Below are 16,497 nucleotides of genomic sequence, written 5' to 3'. Positions count from 1 at the left end.
TTTCCCCAACTGAAAAAGGGAAGCAACTCAGAGATGATGAGAAGATGCCAGAATGTAAATGCAGGGCAATACTGGAGAAAAAAATAAATAAAACTTTCAAATATATGTTTCAGTTTGCCTGACCAGATTTGAGTAAATTTGAAAAAAATATGAAGATCTTACAAAGTCCTATATGGGCTTATAGTGGCAGTTGTAAACTAAATTTACCAAGCAGACCTGTTTTTTTTTTTTTATGGGGCCACAGAAAAAGAGAATGAAACAGAAACAAACAAGATGAACAATGTGATCCTATCCCAATGCATCTCAAGCTAAAAATGCAGCACCTTAAGTTTTAATTCATTGTTAACTTAAAAATGTGAAGGCAAAAAATTAAACTGGTGTTGCAATTAATTACAGTTTCTGTACCAGCGCATATCAACATGAGGAATTAATTCAGTGTCATCTCTTCAATACAGGGGCCATAACAGGGGCGGTTTTCCAGAGGCAAAGACCCCGTTGGCCAGAACCGCCCGGGCCAGCTTATGTTTCCTCGAGCCATTTCTGTATCGTCTTTCAGTCAAACTGTCGTCTTCTCTACCGCCTCCTAAGTTGAAAGCAAGCTTCTCCAGGTAATTTTCCATTAGTTGACTATCGTGTTTTTTTTAGGGTGTGAACATCGTTGGCAGGGTGAAGGCTTTCACACGACATAGGCGGGTTACAGCCGGTGCGCCACACCTGAAAACACAATCATAACTATAATTTGTTGAACTTCAAATGGCTTTTATTCAGTTTATGCAATGGCTCTAACTGGCGTTAGGCAACATGTTTATTCCAAACAGAACCAGAGTATAAAAAAAAAATGTGGCCCATAATCAATCCTCAACAAGATTATGTGCGAAGCTTTGAAGAAGACACGAAGACCTGAAACAGTGGAGCAACATTCAATACCAGCCCTGTTCGATCACACCCGGCGTCACTGAAACCATGATAGGATCAGCCTTAAATATTTAAAAATTAAGTCACTTAACCATGACCTACATCCAACACGCTAACCTGCATGCAGGTTGCAATAAGAGCACATAATGGTGCTACACTCACCACACTTCATTCTTTAGCTCCTCGGAAAAAAGAAAAATGCATTAATGAAAAGATGTTTTTTGTCGATGCTAAGTGCAATATGATGTTAATAGTAGTTATTTCTCATTAAATCTTGAAGTCAACACTTTCGGTACTTGAATCAATAAAGTGTCTAAGTGCATATTTTGAGTATAATGACTTCATTACTTGCTGTGTGCAATTTCTGAAGGAATACATGAAGCATTTATTTCAGCTGCTGAAAGATATTTAATGCATCACCAGTCTTTTTAATTTACAGGCACAAAATCTGTTGTTCTTTATTTCTTTCATCAGTACGAAATTAAGTTGAATGTAAAAGCATTGGTGCATTAAAAAAATATTCACACACCCTGAACCTTTCCATATTTTGTCACATTAGAAACTAACTTGAATGTAATTCATTGGGATTTTCTATGATAGCTTTAGGAAAACGATTGCTTATCAGGTTTTCTGACAGCTCACAATATTTGTTTGTTTCATAGTTTAATTAGAAAATATATGTCTAATGACTCTCAGAGCAGTCTCAGAGCAAACAAACAAGCAAAAAAAAAAAAAAAAAAAAAAAAAAAAAAAAAAAAAACAGAACAAAAATTACTCCAAACATAGCAGTGGTAGCATTATGCTGTGAGAATTTTCTTCAGAGGGCAGAATGAAGCTGGTCAGAGTCAACAGGATGATATATGGAGCTAAATACAGGACAATAACTGAAGAAAATATTTTAGAAGATGTGGAAAATTTGAGACTGCGGTGTAAATTTACCTTAGCAAGTCTAAACATGCAACCTGAACTATAAAAACAAGGAGTTGATTAAACAATGTTTTACCTTCCACTCAACAATTATGCACCAATTTGTCAGCTGAATAATGGTGTTTGTAGTTCTACCATAAAATATGAAAAAGGTTTAGCAGTTTGTATTTTTGCAAGGAACTTTCTTTGCTAAACTGCAGTAAAAAAACAAAAAAAGAAACAAGCTGAAACTAAATATTTCTATATTGTTTTGACTTTTGTATCCATATCATAAATGGGGCTAAAAGGTCAATAAGCAGAAGCGCTTACGAAGATATTTGAGACGTACAGAAAGCAGCACTGACGTGGAAGCTGACCTTCCAACTCAGAGAGCACTTACTCCGTCTGCAGAGCCATCCCCAGAAGATTAGATATTCAGGCTACTCAGCGATCCATTCTGCTCCTACTACAGCTTGTAGAAAGCATATGGATGAATGAGCTTATGGATAAGTGGCTGAGCATTTGTGTTTGACTTGGTCTTTGAGCTCTGTTTGTGTTTGAGGAGTAAAACAGCAGCGTAAGCAGCTGAATAAGGAAAAGGCTTGGGATCTGTCGCGCTCTGTACGTTTATGGAATTTGAAAATGAAACGGTTTCCTCACTTCAGCTAATCGAGATCACAGAGAGATTTCCCACACCAGCTGCTGGCTAATCTACAAACATATTGTGCAAAATCCCTTTGCATCTGGTATCATGTGGCTAAATGCGGGGGAAATGCTCTCACTCTAACATGATAAATGGCCTGTTAAACACAGGGACTGGGCAGTTAATGCAAACAATTTTACTCGGGGTTTTATTATGATTTTAGAGGAAAAAGCAGCTTTCTTCCTCCTGCGCATAGACAAAACAGGTTTTAAGGATAATGGCCTCATTGTTCAAAGTCAAAATCTGCCAAAAAAAAAAGAAGGAAAAAAAACCCCAACAAAACAAGAATAGGCGAAAAACAATGCCCTGCAAAAGTATTCACACCTAGTACATTTTTTATATTACACTCAAAAATGTTAGTTTTTAAATTTCTTGTGTGACAAAGAGAAGAAAACATATGTATTGTATTTTTTTTTTACAAATAAGAGTTCCCTTAAGTGTGTAATTTAACTCTTTTTTTAAGAAGACAGTGAAACAAATTGCTCTCACAAGTCACTTAATTAGTAATCAGAATTCACCTTGTGCAGTTTATTCCCAACTCAAAGATTAGAATATAAGATCCCAAATTTCTGTTCAATCCATCACCACAACCACAGCTCCAAACCCAAGATATGATCGGCCAGAGCCTTTAATCCACCAGCAGCCAGAACTCCCTAGATCTCGTATCTTGTTTCGTTGCAGCTAAAAAGTTGACTGAACCAAGAACACAAGTGAACAATCAAGAATGGATCAGTTAATTAGCTTTAACATCGGTGATCCGTTAAATAATGATCTGTTTGTTAAAGATGAGTGTACAGTTAACGCTAGTTCCTCGTGAATTTCATATCCTCGACCTCATCGCTGTGTTTGAGATGTAGAGTCATGTGTGCTGCTCCTCCAATGATTCAAAAAGACGATTATTCAGAGAAATGTCCAAGAGGCCAAGGGCAACTCTGGAGAAGCTGCAGGGATCAACTGCTCAGGTGGAGGAATATATTGACAGTGTAGCCATTAGTTGTTTGGTCCACATTTCTAGTCTTAATGGATGAATTACAAGCAGAAACGGCAGTGAACGTTTTGGCCAACAAGCAAAACTAACAGCCATCATCGTAAACACAACATCCCAAAGGTTAGATACAATGGTGGCAGCATCATGATGCGGGGATGCTTTTCTTCAGCATCAGGACAGAATAGCTGACTTGCTCATGTGGCTAAAAACCGAGCCTTAAACGTACAATAGGTAAAATAATCAAAGACCAGACCTAACTTTTACTGAGAATCCATGAAAATGTATTTTTATAGGGATTTGCCATCCAGGATAACAGAGCTTGATATACTTTTGCTAAGAAAAATGCTAAAAGGTTCAGTCTGTAAAGCTGATGCAGCTAAAGGACTAATTGCAACAAAAACTGGCTCTGTACAGCGTTATGTCATTTTTCCTCCATTAAACTACAATGCAATACTTTAGCTAGGTCATGACAATAAAATCCCAAGAAAATAAGTAGCTGTATGTTTACATATGCATTCATTTCCAAGTAACTATTCCATAAAAATCCACACCCAAGAAAAATTAAAAGGCAACACTAGACTGGCCATCAAAAAAGTACAAGTATTCACAAGTACTAAACACACTTACCTCTGTGATTCTCTGCAATCACCAGCTTGAAAAAAAAAAAAAAACAGCCTCACCCTAAAGTTAAGAAAATACAAAAAAAACAAAAAACAACATGAGGGCGGAAATCCTCACTGAGTGTTTGTGCAAATTCAATCTGGCAGCACTTTGTAAACAGATGGCTGTCAGGCCAGGAGGATTAGATGAGCCTGAAGGTTACACTTTCACTGATCCAATCTTGCTAGAGCCTCACACACGTCATGATCGACATATACGGCATACTTTATGGATTATCAGTTACCGATTCTTATGTTTCCAGCTCCAGCAGGCATTGAGAGTTCGTCTACAATAACAGATGACCCCAGACATTCACCGTCTTCCGTCAGGTGAGGAGGATTTCTCATACACAGGGATGCAGGTCACTCGTGCCGCTCTGGTCAGTTGTCTAATCCAATTACCTGCAAGCAGCTGCAAGTAATGGGATTGTTAGTAAGGTCACTGTTCTGACCCGATTAGCCTCGACATTCAGCGCTAAACATTGAAAAACACTGACAAACAAATGTTAAGAGACAACTTAAGATCATCTTGATGGTATTTATGGGAATCAAATACGGTGATGCTTAGTGTTTAAATGTGGAAAATGAATGTTGTGGGACAGAAATTGAGAACAAACAAGGAGTTTGTAGGGACAGACAGACAGACCGTCTGCCTGGCCATCTGTTGGAATCAAAGGTCTTCAGGGGAAAAGGCAGGAAAAACTATGGGGAAAAATTAGCTGGAAAATCAGCAAGTTCTCATGTAAAACTTTAGGTAAAAATCCAAAATAGTTGTATGTTAAATAGACAAGTGATCACTAATCAAAACCAGAACAAAACATCACCAAGAAGAAAACAAATTTATGCATCTTTAGTAAAAAAAAATAATAATAATAATAATAATAATAATAATAATAAAAGTACTAGGATAGAAGGTTGAATGAGAGAAGATTCAAGATTCAACTTTCAGAAAATTAAAGAGACAAATTTTCTTTTTTTTTTTCTTCGTGTGTGTACAAACCTTCTCAAACTGCATTTTCTGATTTTTTTTTTACCCTATTGCAAAATAATGCAACCAGGTAAAAAAAAAAAAAAAAAAAAGGCTTAGCTGTAGAGGAGGGAACGTGTTAACCTGGGTCAGACTTTTCCTGAAGAACTGCCGCAGACAGAAAGCTTCACTTTCAAAGTCTACTTTATCAAAAGAATACACAGTAATATGCATGTATAAAACATAGAAAACATCATAAGCTTATAAACAACAAAATATAATTTCTTATCCACTAAGTTCTTGAATGTTGCTTGTAAGGAATTGCAGTCCAGTTCTTGTGTTTCTTCTTGCACTTATTTTCCACAGCATATTCAGTCCTCATGTGTCCACAAGCACGTCTATTATCTGCATCACAGAGTCACAAAGTGTCACAGTCCTGGCAAAAACACCAAGTCAACACAACACTTGACATCTTGTTTGACATCGTCAGACGAAAAAGGTCCACTTGGCACTGACCACGTCTCTTTGCATGTCTTTATTAAGGCCAGTCCAACATGTAAATCTCTCTACTGGGTGCTTCCTTCACCTGATGTGAAGGTTATGGAGCTAGACAGCACACTGCCCACTTAAACAGCAACAATGGCAAGATGGCTGCAAGCAGCAGGCCTCATTAACCCGCTCACAGGATCATTTGTCAGGTCACCGACACAAAAGGGAGTGTGCCCTGTCCTTTTGAGAATTATTGTTAGCATTTTGCTGATGCTGCTGCAGGTTCAGGCATTTAGAACTGGATTTATGTGAGCTCTTCTTTTTTTCTCCTAAAGTTTGTTACAAAAAATAAAAAAGAGTGAAGTATCTGGAGTCCCTCTCTTTGCAGTGCCTTGCAAAAATATTCAATTTCCTTGTTCACATTTTGTCTCTTCAGAACTACAAACTTCAATGTAATCTTATTGGGATTTGCTACATAGACACAAAGTGGAACGTGATTATGAAGCGGAAGGAAAACGACGTGAACTTTTCTATTTTGGCTACAGATTCAAAACTGAAAGATGTAACCAGCTCTCCTTTCCCCGAACCGTGAGAAATCTTCTAAGTAAATGGAGTACATATGCACTTAGGTGAATCTCATTTCAAACTCAACAAATCTTCGAAAGCCTTAGAGATTTGTTGGAGACATTAGTGAACAAACGGCATCCTGAAAGCCCAAGGAATAAAGCAGAAAGGTCACGGAAAAGATTGTAGAGAAGGTTAAAGCCGAGTCAGGTTATAAAACAATATCTCAAGCTTTGAACTTCTCACCAACACGTTCAAGCTATCATCTAAAAATAGATATAAGAACTGCAAACCTTTCAAGACATGATCATAATCAGACAGGTAGAATAGAGATTAGAGGTCGACGAATAAATCTGGCCTTGAAGGAAGAGTGACGAGAAGAAAGACAAACAGCATCCTTTGAGCTTCACAGCAGCGAATCCTGGAAAACTGGAAGCAACACTGATGGTGCTTGCATTCTGTTCATCCATAGCAAAGTACAACACAACAAGAGGTAGAGTTTCACAATAAAACGTATTATTATTGTTATGTTTGAGTTGCAGATCTTACATTTCCTTTGTGCTAAAACCAACAACAGGGAAGAAGATAAAAAAGAAACGTGTAACCCCTTAGAGAGCAAGTGAAGGAGTTTGGTTTCCATAATAACAGGCTGCTTTCTACTCAGTGTGGAGCACTTTGACAGATATCTTGTATCTATTGGCCAAGCGAGGATCTGTCGCTGTGCAACTGCAGTCAAAGTGCAACAAATATCGACTTTAAACTGAGTGCAACGCAAGCCGTGCCGAGCTGCTTGCACTTCAGCGCTGAGGGAGGAGATGCAGTGCATTGGCGTTCGCTCGGCGCAGGAAAAAAAAAAAAGAAGAAGCGAAAAACGAAACATTGTTGCGTGGAGCATGAAGCACAAATGAATGGATTTCAGAGGTTGGTGGAGCTGATGCTGCATTCGGTGTGCAAGTCCCTTAATAAATTCACGTTGCAAAAAGCCATGAAGGGAGCAGAGCAAATATGTGAAAGCAGGTGATTTGGCCAGTTAAAGACAGAAAACATTTTAGTAAAAAAGTCTGACAGACCCTAAAACTGGACATGATTGCTTGAAACCCGACATGGTGGTGGAATCATCATGCTTGGAGTCCCATACTATAACGCAGTTAGCAAAAATGGATTTTCTGGTGGGGAAAAGCTCACGGTAAAGCTCAGAGAAGTGAGTCTGATCTCTTTTATTTTTAGTAATAGCAGAGTGTTGTCTACTGGACAGGGAGAGATGCTTGCACCATCCTAACAGCAACATCAAACTTGTTCAGGGCAGAATGTTATTTACAACTATAATTGCTGCAAAAAAATGGCTCAACGTGGATTGTTTTCCTTGTACTGCATATCTATGGACCGCTTTTTGTTGGTTTGTCACGTAACATCCAGTTTTTGGATGAAACGTGAAGAATAGCTGAACTGGTATGAATACTTCTACAAGGCACTTTGCGTTCATTGTCACCTTGACTTGTTCACTTTCTGCTGGTTGTAGTTTTCTTTGCTCCTGCCAGTGGGATGGGAGTGCATATGGTGATGTTAGCAGTGCTCTTGCATTAAAAAAAGCAGCAGGCAATCAGAGGAATCAAGGCTGCTTCACACTTTAAAACAAACACAAGTCTCTTTAAGTTAAAATGTGTACGTTGTAGACTTCTTTCTTAATTATATATTTATTTTCATCTCTTCAGCTCACGCAGGTCAATGTGTCCCCACTTTAAGGGATTGAAACCTGTTCTGTTTATCCCTTTTATCCTCGTTTGTGCTGTTTTGTTCTTCCATCAGGACCGTGATCAGAATATTGGACATCTTTTTTTATATATATATATATATGTATATATATCAGTCATCATTCTTCATAACCTCCTCCTCCTTCTCCCATTTCTTTGGGCCAGAGTTCACCCGCCTTTTTGTGCTATTTGCACAAAAACTGGTCCACGAGAGTCGTGCAGCGCCGGCACTTGACGTAGCAGCACCAGTGGAACTTGCAGTGGCAGCGCTCGTGCTTGTACGTCTTGAACTGGTCGTACCCTCTGCCGCAGCACATCAGCTCGCAGCCGTCCATGCCCTCTGAGGTTTTGTTGCAGTAGCGGCCATGCGTTCCCAGTGAGCCCGTGGTTTCGTTCCGGAGACAGTAGTCGGGGCTTGTGTCAATGTAGACCATGTCTTCAGGTGTCGGGTTGTTGAAGCGCTTGTCTTTCAGCTCCAGCTTCCCCTGGTAAAGCAAAAAAAAAAAAAGGAGGGAAGAAGTTTGAGTGATACAGCTGGACAGTGGACCACCAGAACAGTGGTCTGGACTTTAAATAAAGTGAGCGTATCAAGTCTAGTGTATCTGTTTAGCACATTTCACCAATAAAGCATTCAAGTAAATGTTTGTGGTCACTACATATCAAATTAATACCTTGCGTCCAATCTGCATGGCCGCAGCACTGTCGTATTTCTCTTTCAGAAATTCTCCGACTCGCCTGAAGTCGGCCAGCTGAAGCCAGCAAGTTTTCAGACTGCAGGACCCGGAGACTCCGTGACACTTGCAGGAGACATGCGCTTGGTTGTAGACGGCCTGGTGAAAGACAGACGTTCATGTATATCTGTAAATAAATCCTCCTACCAGAAAAGAAAAGAACCAGCATGACGGCAAAGTACAGAAGACTGAATTCTTAGTTTCAATACTACTCTGCTACCATCTAGTGGTGGAAATATGCAACTACAGAATCCCTGCGACTATTTCTCATGTCAACATCCCAGACTGTTTCAGAGTCAAATTTACAGTATAAGGTCTTTTGAATGGAAATGACTAATAAACTGTATATATAAATATATTTACATTTACCCTGAATTTTCACACACTTAATGGAGATCCTTGCTAAAACACAATGTCACAACAAAATGTTATGTTGCCACCACACACTTTTGGGTATTTTATGGGAAATTTGTCTGATAGTAACCATAAATTAATGAATCATTGCGAAAAGGAATGAAAAAGTCTCCTGGCAAACTCTTAACAGAGTGGTGTATTTGTGCAAACAACCATTTTTGCTCAATAGAACCACCTCTTATCGCAATTGCAAGTCTTTTGGACCTGTTTGTTGTGTGTTTGGTCTTCATAATGCTGTTTATTCAGTAACATTTTAAAAAAAATGTATCCTTCACAGATTGTGCAATCAAAAAAGCAGTTGATTGCACAGTATTTTATTTTGGTGCATCGGTGAAAAAGGGTACCCCACTTTCCACTGACAACCCTAAATACTAGTGTTATCAAAGTTGCATTGTGGTGGCTGAAACTTTCCTTTTTCTCAAGAAAGATTGTAAAAAAAAAATGAACATCTCTGCTTCACTTCCTTCATCCTTAGCTAACTTTAAAACCACAAATCAAACATTGGAAACATTTGACGTTCTGTCATGGTTTCCCCCCCCCCCCCTCAGAAAGCCTGTAATTTGTAGGATGTTGCTGCGTTCTGAACATATGGGTTTGTTTAAAACAAAACACAGAACAGGAAATAGAAGATTTACGGTCTCTGCAGCAGTAAACCTTGCAGCTTTACCAGGTCACCTAAACAACATTTAATAAACAAGCCACATTAAAACACCCCTATCTTAAACACCCACATAAATTACGCCTGCTCTCATTGAGCGCTGCACAGAGTTTAGTGTGCAGCAGACGAGCTACCACACATTTACTCCCTGAATCATTTACCTCCGATTCCTAATTTCCCCTGACGCTAATGAAACCCATCATTCTCTCTCCTCACGTTGCCTGATCTCAATTACCTTCTCACCTCCGTTAACCTCTGCATCCCAAACACCTCTGACCCCTACGTCCCACCTCCTACCCCCTGCTTTCAGACCTCTACTTTACTACCCAGCAGGCATAGCACTCGGCACCCTGCAATCCTGTGATCCGACCCCGGTGACCTCCTCAGACAGCCACGGAAAACAGAGGACAATGGTATTTGTTATTAAGGCTACACGCGTTTGGTGGTTTAGCTCGAGATGTTATAACTACAACAACTTATTTCTCCCGTGAAAAAAACACTTTTACCACAAAACAGTAGCAGCCAGGAACCCCATTCTGTCCAATCAAAGCAGGCATCTGTTTGTCCAGCGCCATGGTGAGGTATTTGGTGGGTCATGCCTGCTGGGCACAGTGACTCTGGACCTTCATGGTCAGTCATCCATGGCGGAGACATGCTCTCTGTGTCAAGCACAATAGGTTTTACTCAGTCAGGGTTAGTGTGAGTGAGTGTGTGTATGGGTGTATACTCGCCCGTGTCTGAAACACACAAGGACAGAAATGGAGAACACAGGCTGCCTTTTAGTGCCAGGCTAAGCTATGAATGAAGTGAGAAGTTAAGGGAAAAAAAAAAAAAGCCAACACACGTCCACGCTTCACTGGCATTGTTGGTGTTACTGTATTTTAAAAGAGAGTCTTTGTTTTGACCCAGCTGTAGGAGAACTAGATGATTACATTATAGTTTTCTTTGGCAAGTTCTCAGTCTTACCAGTAGATTTAATTAATACACCGGCTCAAGAAAAGCATTCCCACAGCATGATGCTACCGCCACCTTGTGTCACTGTCAATCTGGTATGTTTCTGGTCATGTGCATTGTCAGTTTTCCTCTGGATATGTTTTTCAGGGCACTGCAACCGTCACCCGTCTCATGTCGTTAATGATTCTTACTATGTGCAGTGATGATTTTACACAGATTGGGAGCAGAAATGTGTCTGTTTTAGATCTAATACACAGGCATATATATTTTTTTAATCTTCTGTTCTTTGTTGAAACATTTTTTTCCACCTGGGTTCCCATTATGGCCTGGAGTTTTCTGCAGTGAGTTTGTGTGTTTACACCCTGGCTTTCTCCATATTATCCAAATGTTCAGTGGTCTCTCTAAACTGTTCATAAATGCAAGTGTGTGTTTGTGTCGCTCTGTTGCCCTCTGATAGTGAGTGAGGTTGCTTACGTGCTAATCTGCCAGACGGGAGGTTTTTCAACAGAATTCACATAATGAAAAACCAAACTGAGGAATATTTTTTATGTTAAACAGAAAGCTGAATGAGCATCTAGTTTTGGTTAGTGACAATCGGTCAAGTTTGACAAAGATTCCTCCTTTGATGTGCGTCTCTGCCTCCAGCCGTCAGCACACACAGACGACCACACTGCTCACTGTTCTCACACACACACACATGCACGCACACACACACACACACACAGGCAGACCTCTCCATCCTCTACAAAGACTCTGTGGTTTGCCTTGTTCAGCCAAGCAAGACAAATCCCACTTAGGACAAACCAGCGTGTCCTCAGAAGAAAGACGGAACGGAGGGATGAGGAGAAGGAGAGAAACTGTCTTCCTCCCCACCTTTTCATCTCCCTCTTCTCCTCTCTTCCGTTTCGATGGACAGACGACAATGAAAGCGAAGGATCAAACAGGAGAAGGAAGGAAAAGTTATTTCAAAAGAGTGTGCGTGTGTGGAAGCATGTGTTAATACAAAGCTGCGGCAGTATATCTTCCTCCTCATACTTTCTTCTATAGCCCCAACGGGACCGTCGGCAGAAACACAAGCTCTCCAGACCCTCACCTTTGACCTCTGACACACACAAACCTGGGCTCACTGTCTCTCACACAAATCAAACGGGGCATTTGTGCATACACACATGCATGTCTCTGTCCTGTAAACAGCTTAAACAAAGCTGCGGTGGAGATAAGCGGCCTGCACCCAAACAGGCGAGGCGGATAGTTTACGACTAAAAGTGCAGATTTAAAAATACGCGACATCTTGCAAACGTGCCATGAAATAGATCCACCAAATTTCATGTTCCCAATAAGAATAATAATAATAATAATAATAATGTTGACGTCCAACGTGTTGCATCTGTCCGTGTTTATCCGTGCATGTGTGTCTGTGCGTTAAAGCGCTGGAATGTGCCTTGACCTGGGCGACCCAGCTAAACTCCAAGGGCGTTAGCAGTTGTACCATTTGCAGGTTCCCAATAAATAACCGACACACACACACACAGACACACTCGCAGTGTGTGTCAACTTTGACACACATTCCTAACAGACATACAGATATAGTATGCGGGTAAAAAGAGGAAAAACACATTTCCCCCAACAAAGTTCCCACAGCAGAACAAAAAGTGGCGGTGTGTGTTGGGTTCGTCATACCTGTCGTCCCGCTTCGTTGTTGTGCAGGTTCATGAGCATTCGGGCGTACTCTCTCGACCCGCGCGGGTAATTCTTCTCCCGCTCCTTGGCATCGACAAATTCCCGGGCGAATCTGTAGCCGTAATGCACGTTGTCGCCGCAGCCTCCCCACAGCCAGTCGCGCGGCAGGTCGCGGGGCCGGGCGGCGCGGCTGCAGCCACACGTGGAGAGCTCGCCGTCGCGGCACGCCCGACTGATGGCGTTGACGACGCCGGCCGCGCTGATGGCGTACGTGAATGCCGTCTCCCTTGAGCCTGGTGGAGTGAAAAACGCGAGACGTTCTTAGATTTCAAAAAACGACGCGAGGTGCAATTCTGTCGCTCAATGTTTTATACGTTACATATTACCATCATAAGACTTCCAGTGCATCTTATTGCCATTTCTACATATTGCAACCAAAATCCATCTCTTGTTGCATGTTTATCAAGGAGCAGTGATTGCTGCAAGTCATTGATTCAATGCAATTGGCTGAGTTTACTTTGAAAAAAAAAAGTTTCTAACTGGTCTGAATAATAAATTGAGCTTGACTGTTTTATAACTAGGATCAATTGGGAATGTATGTAACCCACTTTAATCTCTGTGGATGAACTGAATTTACTATTTTTTGGTGAAGTTTCTTCTGTTGCGAGTTTGAAGTGGAAAAATAAACTAAGCTGATATAAAACCGAACATGATGATTTATGTGGCTTGCTTTTGTATCTACACCTTTTTACCTGATACATCGATTTGTTTCAGAGATCACAAAATAAGAATATAAATAAATATAATTAACCCCACAGGATAATGCTGCAACTACAGAGAGGTGGGATTTTATTTAGTTTTTCAAAGAGGGATAAATACATAAAAACATCACAGTTTTCATTTAGTTATTTGTAAAAAAAAATAATAATAATAAAAAATATATATATATTTAAAAACCTTGTTTCTCAAACATTTCTGTGACAAAAAACCCCTTATTTCTTTTGAAATTTCTAAATGTAGTACAGAAACCTAATAAATAAATAAATTAATTTGCATGTGATGTGATTAACTCTCAGTATAAATAAAGCTGTTCGGTGAAGTTTGTTAGACAATGTTAGTGAAGAAACAGATTTTAACGTAACCTGGAAAAGAAAAACATTTGCTACTCCTGGTTTTAAATAACTTTATTTCTGCTATTAGTTTAAAGATGAGCTTCTAAATGCCTAATAAGTGACTGGGCCTGCAAATTAGCCTTTGGCTAGTGGGCCCATAGACAGGACAATAGCTTTAGTTTAATCACTTCAATAAAATAAAGTTGAAAAAAGTATTTAGGTAATTGTTTTTTTTTGTCAGTCAACTTAACGTAAAACCTTCAAAAATATATTTGGTATGCTAACACTAATAAAACATACATATTTTCTTGACTCTACCTGAAAATTGATTAGTAAAGGAAATAAAAACAGAGTTTCAGATTTACGGATATCTAAGGACTTGTGTCTAAGTGCCCGTTATCAATTCAATCATTCGATGTAAGCAGATAATTTAAATCAAGCCACACATGATTTACCACTTTTGCACCTTGTCCATGTTATTGATCTCAGTTTGCGCATTGTAAAAGAAAAGACCACCAACTCTCCATCTGCATTAATACACAACCACTTAAAAAGCAAACAGAGAAGATGGGATCAATATGCTGACAAGTAGGAGGTTAAGAAACCTGAATGTCAGTCATTTCCATAACAATAACAAACAGCATCCTGACTTGAAGCCACATAGTTTCCAGTTTTGTAACTTAAACGTCTATTCTGGGGATAAAATCATGCTCTTAATTTTAATAAATACCAACAACTTGGAAAGGACTAATCATACCCTCATTTAAGCAATGTGGAGCAGCACTCTATGACCTTGTGGCTGTTAAGTGGTACAACAACTCAACAGCAACTTTAGGTTCTAATTGAGGCGCCCTCCAAGCCATGATTCCCCGGGTGGAGAGCCATTACGCGACGCTTTATATCAAAAAAGGTATACCAATATAAAATATGAATCTTTTTGGTTGAGCTTCCATTGCAGATTTTCTGTTGGAGTATTTAGTATTGTCTTGTAAGTAGCCAGCTACTTTTATGGACCACAGTATGGACTGGAATCAACACAGCCAGCCAGCCAGACAGAAAGGTATGCATAAAGAAAAAAAGAAAAGAAAAGAAAACGAGGCGTGCGAGCCTTTTTTATTATTCGGTGCGCTTTTAAAGAAACAGTTCCCCCGTCAGCTTTATGGGACTGTGGAGACTCGACTTCAAATAACAGGTCCGGATCTGCCGGCTCGATGCTAGCTCATCAGCGCATTTCAAACGGAGAGCAACAATGGCTGCCTCACACCTCCGTATAAACCTGGAGGACAGAGCCCACCGTCAATACGGAGAAGCAGAGAGAAGGGCAGCAAACACCTCAGCTCTCGGACGGACTGACCGCCTGCAGCGGATTTGACACTTACTTGTTGATTAGACGTTTCCCACATCGCCTGCTGGGGATTTAAGCGAGCTGGACACGGATCCGGGATCGAAACTAGCAACAGAAACTCATAATACCGGAGATAAAACGCTATTTTTGGGGGGTGGGTGGGTGGGGGGGTGTCACCCTCGAGCGTCTTTACGCATGACTTCCGTCGATGGTGCGTCGCGTTTTGCGTTGAACTGAGAACCTCCTTTATTGCGCCTGCGCAAAAGTGGTTAACTCAGCGCTTTTGGTCCAAATTTTTTATTTGTCATAAATATAGTTGGTGAAAAATAATACGATTGGTAATCAGAATAATATTGACAGGAAAGCAATTGGAAGTTCACATCTTAAATTTGTTGAATTACTGGGTATTTTTGTTTTTTATTGTATTTATATGGCGCAGAAGGCGATTCTTTTGGACAGCTTGTGCATTATGGGACAAATTTTGACATTTTTTAAAATAAATTTTGTCTAAAAGTCTTCCTCTTCAGCCTTCCAAAATACATGTGTTTCGTCCAGGGAAGGTATTTGTAAAGCACATGTTCAACAACAGGACATTTCAAAGTGATTTACATGAAAGGACTAAATGTGGTGAAATGTTTATGTTTTGAATCCTTATAAAACTCTGGTGTGCCCTCACAAAGGTAGCTAGTTCATGTCTATTAAAAAGAATACGTTTTCTAAACAACCACATGATGCTCTTGGGTTTTTTTACCCTGCAGATTGAAAAAAAAAAAAAAAACCAGAGGAAAATTACAGTAATACCTCCTTAAAGGAACCTCAAACCTGTTGTTGCCTTGAATTTTAACACATCCAGCATGAAAGACTCACCAATGTGCATGACCCGTCCAAACACGGACGTGCTGTCCACAGTGCTGCAGTTCCACCTCCTCTGTTTGAACTGGTACTGGCACTCCTTGATGCCCGTTCTCGCTCCGTCTCCGATGTAGCTCATGTGGTCTTGGTACAGCTGGCACAGCTTCCTCTGACTCTGCGGGGCCACACAGGAACATCAGCCGGGATTAGCAGAGATTAGTTGCCTAATGGCTCGACACTCCTGAGCGGTCCCTGTGGGGAGATTCCCATGCATGGAAACTCACCTGTGAAAGGCCAGAAAGCTGACTGCAGAGAGGCTGAGCGCCGATGATGTACATCTCGGGCCGCTGGATCGGGGTCAGACCTAGAGACCTGAAAGATGTGGGGCATTTGAAGTTGAAATCTGATTAAAAGTGGGAATGCAGCTGAGACTTTGGTATGCTGGCAGCAGAGCACAAAAGTCAGGCGCAAATTTTACTGGGACAAGTGGGCTATAAAACACAGATAAATAGACTCCTGTGGAGAACATCTCTACAGCCACTATCTTTATTACTCCTTGGATTCCTTCCCTTTGACCTCCCCCACCCCCCAAAACCCCCCTCACTCCTCAGCTCAGTACAAGAAACAAACCATCTGCAGCTCACTCATGTCATGTCTGCAACATCATTTCACGAATGTTCATCTAATCCTATAGCAGTTTCTAAAACAAGTGTGGATAAAGCACCCTGTAGGTGCAAGGCTGTGCCATTTGGGAGGCCAACCAGGGTAAATATTGTGACAGAGCCTTCACATTTGTTCTATTCAAACCC

General features: G+C 40.4%; 1 protein-coding gene and 1 long non-coding RNA gene across 3 annotated transcripts in view; both read right to left on the bottom strand.

Annotated features, from left to right (window-relative positions):
- Positions 1-5,324: 5,324 nt before the first annotated feature.
- The window catches only part of wnt5b (wingless-type MMTV integration site family, member 5b), a 75,350-nt gene continuing 64,177 nt past the window's right edge, over positions 5,325-16,497 (bottom strand). For both annotated transcript variants that reach the window (XM_007564479.2, XM_016677595.1), the window contains 5 exons: positions 15,973-16,060; positions 15,704-15,863; positions 12,380-12,672; positions 8,614-8,772; positions 5,325-8,427 (listed from right to left, as the gene is read on the bottom strand). In XM_007564479.2, coding sequence (XP_007564541.1) covers positions 8,128-8,427; positions 8,614-8,772; positions 12,380-12,672; positions 15,704-15,863; positions 15,973-16,060 — 1,000 coding nt within the window. In that variant the 3' untranslated portion in view covers positions 5,325-8,127. The remainder of the gene's footprint in view (positions 8,428-8,613; positions 8,773-12,379; positions 12,673-15,703; positions 15,864-15,972; positions 16,061-16,497) is intronic.
- LOC107837620 (uncharacterized) lies at positions 13,719-15,685 on the bottom strand. The gene is made up of 2 exons (XR_001663658.1): positions 14,871-15,685; positions 13,719-14,767 (listed from the first exon to the last, which is right to left on the bottom strand). It is a non-coding gene; the product is annotated as an uncharacterized LOC107837620 (long non-coding RNA).

The sequence above is a fragment of the Poecilia formosa genome, unplaced genomic scaffold, assembly GCF_000485575.1.
Source record: "Poecilia formosa unplaced genomic scaffold, Poecilia_formosa-5.1.2 Scaffold159, whole genome shotgun sequence".
Lineage (NCBI taxonomy): Eukaryota > Metazoa > Chordata > Actinopteri > Cyprinodontiformes > Poeciliidae > Poecilia > Poecilia formosa.
The sequence above is the reverse complement of the archived record's forward strand: the minus strand, read 5'-3'. Positions and strand labels throughout refer to the sequence as shown.